Source organism: Protopterus annectens, chromosome 11.part0 (assembly GCF_019279795.1).
Source record: "Protopterus annectens isolate FY-2018-M chromosome 11.part0, PAN1.0, whole genome shotgun sequence".
In the NCBI taxonomy this organism is placed as follows: Eukaryota; Metazoa; Chordata; order Ceratodontiformes; family Protopteridae; genus Protopterus; species Protopterus annectens.
In genome coordinates, this window is record NC_056745.1 from 132561365 (window position 1) to 132574661 (window position 13297).

Sequence of the window (13297 nt, forward strand, 5' to 3'; positions counted from 1 at the left end):
CCTTGGTTGACCTCCTCTTAAAAGCTGTGGTAGTGGCTGTAGCCCTTGTAGAATGAGGTCTTATGTTCTGTGGAACTGGTTTTTCCATGGTAGGAGTAACAGAATCTTATGCAACTTCCTATCCATTTGGAGTGTCTGTCTGGAAATTACTTTTCCTTCCCTTCCTGTTGCATAGGCTACAAAAGCTGGTCAGTTTTCTGGTACTTTTGGTTCTGTCAGGTGGTAAGCGCAACTGTCTATGTACATCCAAGGTATGCAGCATTCTTTCACCTCTGTTTTGTGGGTTGGGAAAGAAGGTAGGTAGGTGGATTGCCTGGTTTAAAGACACTCTGGATACCACCTTAGGCATAAATGTAGGATTAGTTCTCATGGACACCCTATCTTGATGGAAGATTAGGAAGGGTTGCACTGCCATTAAGGCCTGTAGTTCGAAACCCTCCTTGCTGAAGTAATAGCCAGTAGGAAAGCAGTTTTTCCATGACAGGTGTTGTAGATCTGCTGTTGCTGCTGGTTCAAGCGGAGGAAGTGTCAATTTTCTAGTACAAAATTCAAGTCCCATGCTGGTAATGGTGGTTTCCTAGGAGGTTTTACATTCTTGATCCCTCCTGAGGAACTGCCTGAGTAGAGGATGTGTGAAAAGACAGGAGGATCAAAGCTGTATTCTGCTGAGATAGCTGATGCATGTATCTTGATGGAGGAATAGGACAGGCCTGTATGTAGAAGCTCTGCCAAGTACTCAGAATGTTAGCAATATCTATGTTGACACATCTTTTCCTCTTTCAGTACTCAAATAGCCAGAACCTTTTCCATTTTCCTGCATAGTTCACTTCTTGTTGACCCGAAAGGTCTACGTTAGCTTCAAGGATAATGTCTTTAACCCTTTGTGAAAGGTCTGGGTTAGTTACTGCTATGTGATGTTCCAGGCAGTCAGTTGCAAGGTTTTTTACTAGGTTTGGATGTATGATGCTGTAGTTGTTCTGAGTTAACATCAGAGGCATCAGGGTATTGACCACATTTTCTCCCGAGACATGCTCCTTAGCAATGGGTACCAGTGTTGTCTTGGCCAGTTCGGACTATCAAATTATCCTTGGGCCGTTCCTCTTTGATTTTCAGTAGTACCTTGTGCATCAGGGAAGAGGTGGAAATGCATATGCTGTCAGGCCTTTCCAGCTGAAGGATAGAAGTCCACCTTCCATGCAAGTGGGTGGAATGTCCTTGTGCAAAATTTTTGAGCTATGGTGATTTTGGGGAAGCAGAACTCTCTAGATCTATTTGTGCAGCATTCCCATTTCTTTGTAATGGCCTTGAAGATGTCGGGTGTAGCATCCATTAGTGAGCATCAGGTGGTTCTGCTTAAAATGTCTGCTAGGGTGTTCTCTTTTCCGGTACAAATATTGCCTGTAACTGGATGTTGTAGCTTAGAGCCAGATTCAAGGGTCCAAAGTCATTCTGCATAGGGGTATGAATGAGTGCCTCCCTGTTTGTTGATGTACCGGCGGCTAACATGACTGTGGTGTTGTCTGTCCTTATCATCCAAATGGCCTTCTTTGAGGAATGGTTGAATTTAGAATTGCCAGTTTACTGCCAGCATCTCTTTTTGGTTTATGTGCAGGTGCAGCTGGTCCCTGAGTCCACAGTCCTTATGCGCATTTGTCCAGCATGTGTGCCCCCATCCTAGGTCTGAGGCGTCCGTTGTGATGGTTTGGCTTGCTAGGAAGTTGTGGAAGGGTAGGCCTGAGTTTGACTGGCATGCCTGAGCCCACCATAGGAACTCCTGTGTAACTTTAAGCATGGGATTAGTGGTATTTCTGTTTCTAGGCTGTGCCTGTGTTGGAGACCATAAATTCTTAAGACTAGGAGAGCCAGAATTAAACTGCTACTCAATGTGCAGCCATCTTGGGGAGTCTGCATTTTACAAGTTTGATGGAAAATGAAGAACTTCAGTTAACCAAAGTCAGTCAGTCGAAATTTTGGCAGTCAGTAATATATGGAATAAAGTAAGGAAAATATTTATCGTATGGGTCTTTGTCATGAAGTCTGATGCTTGCACTGAAATTCCATCTTAAAAAGCACAGTGACTGTATGAAAACTGTCGTTGACTGAAATTATCTTCTAGGGCAGGAGTGTGCAGAAAGTGCAGCTGTTCTCGTAGCATTTTGCAAATTATGTACAAAAATTTTGAATTTTAGTAGAGTTATAACAATGTTTTCCCCAACTAATCTTATGCAGTAACTCTGGCAGTCAGTAATATTGTGAGACATAATTTTCAGAACATTCATTTTGGGGATTCATTACATGTGAATTCTAAAAGGCCACTGTGCACTTTATCTTAAAGGGAACTTTATTAGGAAAAAAATGTTCCAATAAAACAGTGAAATAGCAGTGGCATGACAATTAAGTGGGAACCTAGATACAATGGAAAATTGGCACAAAATGCTAAATGATAAAGTTATGATAATTTGTTAAAGAAAATAAATAGGGGAAAAAACACTGCAATTTTGTCATGAAACAGTTTTATCTCCTGGGCTGAACCTCAAATTTTCAGTTATGATCAATGTTCTACCTGGCACATACATATAAATTAAAAAAAAAAAACAGCTGGCTGTTGTACCAGTATGAACAGTCTTCTGTACAAGAAATGACAGTGCTGCAGTTCTTTAGTGTAAGTATGGGTAGGTTGTGCTGTGTGCTGGGTCTGTGATAGGAACTCTGGAAAATGAGTAACACTGAAGGATTTTTTTATCTTTGCAAAAAAGAAAAACAGCATGGATAGGAAAATATGCACCATTCACCCATGCTAAACAACTGCGTGTGCTCAATATATACAACATAAAGGGTACTGAGTATACATGGGTAGTAACAGCACTAGGGTAAATGAGGGATTCTTTTTCATCACTGTTAACATGTGCAACTACGGTTAACATACTTCTCAACTGTCAGATTTTAGCAGAGCGTCCAGATTTTGCTTCATATTTTTGGTCTGCTCCTCAGAAAATCTGTTTTTTCATGATATTTGTAACAAATTAGTATGAGGACTGAATTCACTAAATATTGACAGTTTGAGTTTCAGATTTACATATCTTCAGAAAATGCGTAGTATAAGACCTTTCATTCGGCGCTTTCTAAGTTCAAAAGACAATATTTAAATTGTCCTATTTTTGGGGCTTTGTCCGAATTTTTTTTTTTTTTTGTGCTAAGGTTGACAACCATACTTATCTCAACCTCTTAGATGAAAAATCTGGACAAAATACATAAATAATAAGGGGAGCAAGGCAAGTCGGCACAATGTTTAAATATTGCTCTTAAAAACTAGAAGTTAATAACATAACGGAGTTTGCTTTAAACATGAATTTTCTGAGAGCATAGTCTGAAAACTAAATAATCATAACCCGATTTAAACCTCAATGACTTGCCAGTGATTTGTTAGAAAACCCCAAATTTTGAAAAATAAAACTAAATGAGAGGCAATAATCTGGACATACTGTGAAAATCTTTACAGTTGAGAGCTATAGTTGCTACCTTAAAGCAGTAGATCGTAATAGCATGTATCATTTCACTACAATGAATATAAGGACTTTACACTGATGATGTAGGTATTAGTGAGTGTGACAAATTAGAGGTGGACAGGAAATTTAGTGGTGAGAAAGCAGTTATGGCAACGATATTATCAATCATTATGCTATCCTGAATATGTATTTTCTTGCATTTTATTTCAAAATCATAGCTGCGAAAGCTTGGATCCAGGCAGGGATTAGCAGCAGCAGTATGTACTATAGTTGATGGAGTCAAAGCTTTACAGTGGGTGAGAGAGAGGTGATTTACTAAGTTCACTTCGAAGGTGTTCCCACTCTGCAAAATAAATTGCAGCTTAGGTCAGCAAGGCTGGCAATAAAAACTGTCTTACTGAATGCTGCACTACAATTGAGTGAAACTTTAAAAGCAATTAGATGTGACTCCACATTTTGAAATGCTTGACTTAACTTGCTTGGCTTATGCAGAAAAGATACACCACTGATCGTTAATGAGTTGATAGTAGACAGCCACATGCACCTTTTTTTTATCAGCAAATAACCTGAGCAGCTTGAAAGTGCAGTTGTGTGAAATCTTACCTACTTAACAGTAGATGCCTTCTCTTCACTGTTGTAATATTCTTCACAATACAGGACCTCCTGCTACTCTAGATAGCTCAACGTCCTTCCAGTATACCAAAAGCCTTTAGATCTTATACATGCACTATGTACGTACAAGTGTGCTCCTCATTTTAAGAAGTAGGATATAAAGGTGATGTGTATGGACACAGTTACTCAAAACTGAATTCCCCAGTAGAGAACAGTCTCCATAGGACAGAAGAGAGAGCTATGCACATGCAGGAGAAAATGTTGATGGAAAAGGAAGACTGTTGGCCAGGAGGAAATGAAAACAAAGCCAAAGAAAAAGAGATTGCTGGATGGAGGAAGCAAATACTGCAACATTGAAGATAAGGACATCTACTGTTGCATGGTGAGATTTACACAACCCTCGTGTTTATGTCCTTCTGTTGGTATTCATCTGTAGTGAGCGTACAAAGCTCAAGAAAAGGACTGGGAGGTGGAAGACTGGGGAATAGGCTTCCAACAAACCCATGCCTGATTGGCTCTAGCTTAAAGGCCTGCTATATGGCAAAAAGAGGACACGTATTCAATTTATAATGCTTAGTAAGGTATGTCACTGAAGACCAAGTAACAGCTTCAGATCTTGAGGAAGGGAAACTGAGGATGAAGAAAAGGCCAGGCCTGGGATGAGGAGTGAGATTTTGTGAGATCCACCACTTTCGAATTCCCACTTCACACAAGGAAGAAGAGGCACTCTAGGGAAATCCCAAGAGGTGAGCAATGCTGAAGTCAAACTGACTTGAGGGTACCACGAAGCTTCCATATGTGCAGTCTGCGAAAGGAGGGAGCATTGGAATACAACAGGCCACTGGAATCCCAGGCCTCCCCGAAGAAACTCACTGCCTGAAATAGCAGGAAGAGGAAGAGAGACTGAGAAAAGAGCTGCCAAAGGAAGGCGTAGCGTTTTGGGGAAATGGAAGAGAGGCCATTACTGGCACTGTCTGGAATTCTACCTTCCCCCAACACTTGATCTTGAGAGAGAGGGAGTCAAGACAGCCTTTTTAGAAGTTGATCGTGAACCCCAGGCGTTGAAGAAGAAATATGGTTAACTCCAAATCCTGTAACAGGCAACTGACAGAAGGTGCCTGAAGCAAAAGGTCATCTAGATAAAGAACGCACATCTGAATGCCTTGGGCCTGCAAAGGCAATCACAGGAGCTAGGCATTTGTGTGAATACCCTTAGGGCAGCAGAAGGCCAAGGAAAGCAGACAACTTCAAAAATGAGAGGAAGAAACAGAGAGAAGAAGAAGCTTATAACATATTCCTATTCACCATCCTTTCAGGAAGTTGAAGGTAAGCTTATCCTTCAGATCCAAGTACACCAGAAAAGCTTGGCGGTGCTAAAAAGAGAGGAAACTGGTTTTGAGCACACAGAGATTCAGATTAGGGCTCAAAAGGGCCCTCTTTTTGAAGTAATCAGGAATATCCTGGAGTAAAATCTCTTTCCTATTTGGGAAGGAGAAAGGACTGGAGGAGTTAGAATAGTTCCTGGTCACCTGGGACCCAACTTCCACATTCCTCAGAGGTTTGTGGGTCCCTGGGTCCACCAGGGATCCAGGAACACTCTGAGGCTCTGAGCAGGCGTTAAGGGGAATCCCTGAAAAGTAGGGAAGGGACTTCCACACCATGAATGTAACCTGACAGATGACAGACAGAATCCAAGAATCCAAGTAGCAATGAGATGCCGATTTGGAAGGAGAGCCCTAGAGGCAAGAGACCTGGCTTAAAGAGGTGTGGGTGCAAGAGGTCAAACAGTAGCAGGCTTGTCCAGATAAGAGAGGCTTCTAGGCCACAGAAGCCTGAAAGACTTAGCAGAGAGGAGTTCTCCTACCACCCTTTCTGCCTTTTAGTCTGTGAACAAATCACGAGGCCTAGTGTAAGATAATTCCTCTGCAACTTAGGGATAGAAGAGGCAAAAATATGTTTAAGGTCCTGCTAAGCCTTACCTTTTTCCTTGAAGAGACAAACATAGCAGCAGCAGCAACAATCCCAAAGAGATTTTTTATTATCCAAAGGAGGATCCAGCAACTTGATATTAATATCTACAGGTAAAAACTGCAAGCGAAGCCAAGAACAGTGCCTTATGACAGACGCAAAGGCAGCAGCTCTGGAACAGGCATCAGCATCATCACAGCTACACTTGATACAGTGATGAGCCACCTAACCCAAAATAGAAAGAGCAGAAGAATTTGACTCAGAATCAGTGAAGTTGAAGAGAACCTGACAAGCCTGGGCAAACAAGGCCAGAGTATATCTGGTCATGTGGGTCTGGTAACTGATGGCCCAAAAAGGCTGAAGTAGAAGCAGTATAAACCTTCTTCCGTACATTGCCCTACTCTCCTTACATGAAGGCAGAAGCTTGGAAGATGGCAAACGTTTGGAAGGCTTGTCAGAGCAGTCTGACACCACAACAGGGTCAGCAGAAGGATACTTTAAGCATGGACAATCCTCAGGAACCTTACAGACCCTGTCAGGTTTCACTGAAGCAGGAGGCTGAGAATCAGGAGACTTAGAAACAGCTATAATGGTGTCTAACAAAGCAGCCAACACAGGCGGGTACTGCAGAAGGTTTAGGAGTGTCCGTCTGAAGCAGCTTATAATACCTTTTCTGGATATCAGACACTTGAGAAGAATCCCACTTAAAGAAGTTTTTAATCATTCTAGCTATAGTGTTTCCAAAAGGCAATTCCTCAAAAGGAGACTCAGGATTAGCACACTCTTCGTTTTCAGAACCATAACCAAAGGTTAAGGCATCTGGGAAGAGTAAGACAAGGACCCATCATCAGACTCTGAATCCTTGTCTGCAGAATCAGGTAGAAATCCAAGGGGGGAGTAGGCAAAGAAACCACTTGAGGAGGCTTCAGGGCCATTAAGGTATTAAACAGGCACCGAGTAAACTCTTGCCATTCCCTCTGAGGACCCTTAGGGCATACAGAAGTATGCTTTGTCTTCTGCTTTTTCTTCGTTGGGTTGTCAGCCCTAAGAAACACCAGGCATCCCATCCTTTGATGAGAATCAGTAAGAGTATCAGGAGTGTCCTTCCTGACCAAAATCTGTGGAATCCCTCTAGGGCCCTCTAAGATGATCAATCGCGGTTCCCCCTTTGACATCCAGAGGAGACATCTTACAAAACCTCAGAGGACCTGGGAAAGGAAGATCGATAATGGCCTCTGACAGGGTTGTGGCAGAAGAATCTGATAAGGACACCATAAGGCCTACAGAGTTATCATTTGCTTCTAGTGAAAGCTCTGTTACAGGTCGGACAGCTAAAGAATCTGGCTGAGATTTCTTGGTCGCTTTCTTACTTAACGGTACCTTGGGGTTAGAAGATTCTGCCATGTTACCCTGGGCTAACAGTTTAAGCCTCTGGTTCTCTTGATGCCCAGGAAGACAACCAACTTCTAAGACTCTTTGGCACAAATTCTTTTCAAATGCTACAGGACGTATGGTTGTGAGAAGCACCCAGACAATGAAAAGACACTGTTCATGATAATCCTTATGGGGAATTTGCCTCCCACACTGACATTTTCCCTACATGGATGACATGAACTGTAGGTAACAAAAAGGAAAAAGATCCCAATGGGACACTTATCTGATGGCTAGGTATTCAGCACAGCAAAAGGGCATTCAGTCTGTTGAGCGATGACGGTGTTTGGACTGGCTGCAAAGAAGTTCTGGGTAACTACGTCTGTACATCACCTTTATATCCTAAGTCTTGAATGGGGAGCACCTGTGTGACGTATGGCACATACAAGATCTAAAGGCTTTGGTATACTATCCAGACATTGGACTATTCATGGAAGGAGATTCCTACAGTGAAGATACTGCAACAGTGATATAGAAGGACATCTACAACTGCTATTGGAGAACTGCAGGTTTTGGGCTGAACCCTAAAACTGAATGACATTTGCTCATAAGCACGCCTTACTGGTAAACCAAAATGTTCTTTGCACATACCTGCAGATGTACAAAATATGGCCAATTTGCAGATACTGAATAACCTTAGCTACATGTTGCTAGTGTGCATCTGTTACAAGTTTGTATTGTCACCTACCACCAACCCTGATTCTAGGCCAATCCAGTGTGTGCTTTGCTTTTTCATCCATTAATATTTATCAAACGGAGAGTCAAAGAAATGATCTTAATGTGCTGGAATTTCAAACAAAATTCTTGCCAACATTATAGTGTGCTATTTTTTTTAAGCAGCTGTGAAATTCAAGTCCCTCTCACTGTCAAGAATACCAAAACAAGAAAATGTAAATTGTAACAAGAAATTTTGCAAGCAAAAATAACTATATTGTTTAATTATGACATCAAGACTTCAAGAAATTCACCTATCCATGTTACCACAGTTACATTTTGGAAGGATGCAACAGTTTTTTTTTCTTTACTTAACTCAAACTTAAATCTATACAGTTACAATGGAAAAAATTAAAACAGTTACTTTTTTGCAAAGGCACAGAAATTACACATCTTGCAGCATCAGTACGTTCTAAACAATATACATAGATGGTTGACAACAATGACCAAACTTTTCAACACATAAGAATACTTCATATTACGGTTCTACCTAAAGTGCAATAACTTCTAAAAAAAAAATGGAGAATAAACTGCTTAGAAACCCCATTCTCTGGCAGAATCACTACCTTAATCAGATGTAGGAGTGTTTCCTGGAGTTGCAACTTGGTAAGGGGGGTTGGCTCCTCTACTGGCCATCTCTTTGGGAAACTAGAAGTGCACTGCCCTGTATCCAGATTTCGCAGAGGTAACTGGTTGCTCTCATTTGCTTTTGGACCAGATGGCTTGGACTGCGTGAATTCCAAGGGAGACATCAACACAGCTGGAGCAGTCGTAGACTGAATGGTCAGATGAGAAAGGCTCTGTTTTGAGAATTATAAGATGAAAACATAAAACATAAATAAAGCAAGAATTAACAAAAGAGGAACTGCATGTTTAACGAGTCTACTTTTTAAGTCACAAGCAAATGGAAACTTGAACAAAGGCTCAGATCAGGAAAAAAAAGGCAAACAACCTTTAACACATCGTAGAATTCACCTTACACAGAGGGTGACTGACAAAAAAGAAGTTATGTTCTTGCTATAACATTCCATGTTTGTTGTCCTTTATCTTGCCTTCCTTCTTTTTGGTTGGGTTTGGAGCCGATCTCGGCTCCGACTTGGCCACTTCTAAAGCTCGAAGAGTCCTTACTGGCTTGAGGCTAGCCCCTTATCCCAGCATGCTTAGTGGTAGCTACCCAGATCTCGTTTGTGACAACTAACCACTAGATAGGAGAACTATAATTTAACAAATAAAGGAGGTAACCAAACAATACTGTTTCCTTGTACCAAAAAAAACAGAACAACAATGGTGACAAGGACTATACCAACAGCTGAAAAGCAAAGGAAACTCTGCCAAATCAGCCAATAAAGGGAATTCCTCTCAATCATCCAGGATGGGGGAAGGAAGGAGGGACGCAAGAAGGAAGGCGAGATAAAGGACAACAAACATGGAACACTATGGTAAGAACATAATTTCTTTATATTATGTTGTCCATCTCACCTTCCTTCTTTCTGGTTGGGACAGCATCCCCAGCACCTAAATCCTGGGTGGCTTATTGGAAAAGAGACTTCAGAACCGTGGAACCAAAGGATGCCCTGTTCCAAGAGGCCATGTCCACTTTGTAATGAGTAATGAATGTATGGGGAGTAGCCCATGTTGCTGCTGCACAAATAGTATCTAAAAGAAGATTAGCTTGAAAAGCTATGGCGGTAGCCAAGGACCTAGTAGAATGTCCCCTTACCTTTCCCAGGATGGACACATTCTGAGACTCACAAGCATGAGTAATAGTATTGGACAGCCATTTTGAAAGAGTCACTTTGGAAACTGGTGAGCCTTGCTTACTCTGAGAGAAGGATACAAATAGCTGATCTGATTTTCTGATGTCCTTGGTTCTTTGAAGATAAAATTGTAACTGCCTGTGGACATCCAATTAATGTAATTTATACTCTGCCTTGTTGCCATAATTTGGAAAGAAAACAGGAAGTTCAATTGATTGATTCAAATTATATTCTGAACAGACTTTTGGTAAAAAGGAAGGATTAGTTCTAAGGGATACTCTATCCTTGTGAAATATCATATAAGGCGGGTGGACGGAAAGTGCCTGTAACTCGGAAACCCACCTAGCTGATGTAACAGCAATCAGAAAGAGAGTCTTCCATGATAAGAGCTTTAGAGGACAAGAAGCAGCTGGTTCAAAGGGAGGAAGAATCAGAGCAGATAGTACTAAATTTTAAATCCAAAGGATGGAGAGGTTCTCGGATAGGAGGCCTTAATAGGGTAGCACCTTTCAAAAAGGCCTTACATAGCTTATGGGACATGACGTTAGAACCTAGAAGGCCCACATGAAAATTAGAAATAGCAGCCAGTTGAACACGAATCGTAGCACCCGTTGCTCCTTTTTTGAAGGTTTCTGCCAGGAAGTCCAAGATTTTTGCAATTGGAGCTGTAAAGAAATCAATATCATTTTGTTAGGCCCAGAAGGAGAACCTCTTCCATTTACTAACGTAAAGTTTCCTAGCAGTTGGTTTATGAGAAGAGACTAAAATATGTTGAATCATAGGTAAGATATCAGGGAGCCTGGCTAGAATCGGAAGTGGAGAAACCAAGCTGTCAGCTTGAGAGTTTGAATGGAAAGATGAAGAAATAGCCAGGGAATTGTTATGGATGGCTTGTACAGGCCCTAGGGCTGATAGCCTAGTACCAACCTATGAACCTATGAATGATGTGTCAGGAGGTCCAGAACCAGGTCCAGAATCCAAGGCTCCTCTTTCAGGTAATGCCAAAGGAACGGGAACCATATCTGATGAGGCCAGTACAGGGCAATGAGGATCAGTTTGCGACTCAGCAACTTTGCTTTCTGAAGAACTTTTGGAATTAAAGGAAGGGGGGGGGTGTAATGAATCCCGGGGGAGGGGGCAATCGTGGACCAGTGCATCTCTGGATGACTGTCCCGGTGGGGGAACTTAGAGCAAAGTAGCTGCTGCATTTGTTGTTTAGGTGAGAGGCAAAAAGATTGCAGCATGGATGGCCCCATCTGCAGAAGATCATATCCGCCACATCTTGTTTCAGAGACCACTCGTGGGGCATGAGGATTGCCATGCTGAGCTTGTTCGCTATCACGCTGGACTTCTCCGGAATGTGCACTGCATACAGAAAACGCTGAGAGGAGATTGCCCATTGCCATACTCGAAGGGCCTCCCGACATAAGGGGTAAGATTTGGTTCCTCCCTGTTTGTTGATGTACCACACTACTTGTTGTCCGTCTGAATTGCTATATAGCCCAAGGGGAGAGAGTCATGAAGTGCTTGCAACACTAATAACACCGCTCTCATCTCCAGGACATTGATGTGCCAATGGTACTAGTGAAGTTGCCAAGTGCCTTGGACTGTCTATCCCAGATAATGCTCCCCCCACCGTATTTGGGAAGCGTCCATGGCAACTGTGGCTACTGCATGAGGGGCTACAAAGGGTCTGCCTAGAGCGACTAGGGGAGAGTGGAGCCACCACTGTAGATCTTTCTTGCAAGCATCCATGATTAAAATGTGTGACACTGGTAAGTCCTGATACGACCACTGAGTGAAGAGGAGCCACTGTAGAATCCTCATATGGTAATGAGTTAACGGAACTAGAGTAATGGCAGCTGCCATCAAACCCAAGACCTTTAGGACTAACCGAGCCTGAATATTTGACTTTGACAAGAGGAGAGAGACCTGAACTCGAATGGCAAGCACCCTTTCTTGTGGGAGCTTGGCTATCATGTCTCTTGTATTTTGTTGAGCACCTATGAAAGTAATACACTGAGAGGGCAACAAGGCAGATTTTTCATAATTTATTGTGATTCCTAGGCATGCACAAGTGTGAATTATGCGGTTTCTGGCCCTTAAGAGATGATGCTTGGTGGTGGCAGTGAGGAGCCAGTCGTCTAGATAAGGAAACACCTGGAATCCCAAACGTCTCAGGTGAGCCGTCACTACTGCCATGCATTTGGTGAACACCCTGGTGGCTGTGGTGAGACCTAAGGGCAGAGCTCTGAACTGGTAATGACTGGCTGCCAGCCAGAAGCATAAATGTCTCCTGGACCGCCTGTCTATTTTTATATGTTAGTACGCGTCCTGGAGATCGATAGAGCACATCCAATCGTCCTGACCCAAAAAGGGTAGAATGGACTGCAGTGTCACCATCCGGAACTTGGTCTTCTTTACTTACCTGTTTAACTTGCTGAGATCCAAGATAGGTCTCCAGTCCCCTGTTTTCTTTGGAACTAGAAAGAACCTTGAGTAAGTTCTGGATTCTATCTGGTCTGCGGGGACTTCCTGAATGGCTCTTTTTTGTATCAAAGTTTTTACTTCTACGGCTGCTTGATCCTGAAGATTGGGTGGAATATCTGGGATTGATGATTTTTGACTACTTGGGGGTGTTTAGGAGAAGAGAATTTTGCAACCCCTGGATATTATGCACCGTACCCACTTGTCTTCTGTTATGTCTTGCCAGGCTCTTGGGTACAGTGATATTCTGCCCCCGACTGCCTCCAGAGGTGGGCAGCCGGGCAATCCTTCAGGGATTCTGAAAGGGCCTGGCAGAGAACGTATCCTTGTCGCCCTCTTGCGGACCCCCCACCACCACGAGGTCGGCATCTCCTGTTGTTATTTCAACCTCTGCCTTTGGGGGAATTATCACCACGAGTGTCTGGTGAAGCTCCCTGGGATTTACGGAACTACATTTTGCCACTCTTTTGGCCTTTGGGATAAAGCTGGGATGGAGTGGAAAAACGGATTCCTACGGCAGAGAGAGTTTTGCCATCTTGTTCACTCCTGGTAAGAGTCTCTCGAACTTGCAGCCTGAACAAGGCCGAGCTGTCAAAGGGGGCGTTCGTAAAGGAGGACTTGAAAGGCTCCGTAAATTGACAAAGGCACATCCAGGAGTGTCTTCGAAGAGCCACTCCTGTGCCTGCCACCCTACTTGCTCCATCTGCTGCATAAGAAATCAAGCGCATGGAAGAATTAACAATGGAGGTTAGGGTCGCTAGCTGGTTAGCCGACTTGGAAGCCGCTCCCTCAGTTGAAGGATCCTGGAGGGTACCTCCCAGC

The 13297-nt window shown here is 42.9% G+C and overlaps 1 protein-coding gene across 8 annotated transcripts in view; it reads right to left on the reverse strand.

The window, feature by feature from the left end:
- Positions 1-13297, reverse strand: part of DCP1B (decapping mRNA 1B) — a 492116-nt gene that overhangs the window by 19302 nt on the left and 459517 nt on the right. For all 8 annotated transcript variants that reach the window (XM_044087511.1, XM_044087514.1, XM_044087516.1 and 5 more), the window contains one exon: positions 8798-9031. In XM_044087511.1, the coding sequence (XP_043943446.1) occupies positions 8798-9031 (234 nt within the window). The remainder of the gene's footprint in view (positions 1-8797; positions 9032-13297) is intronic.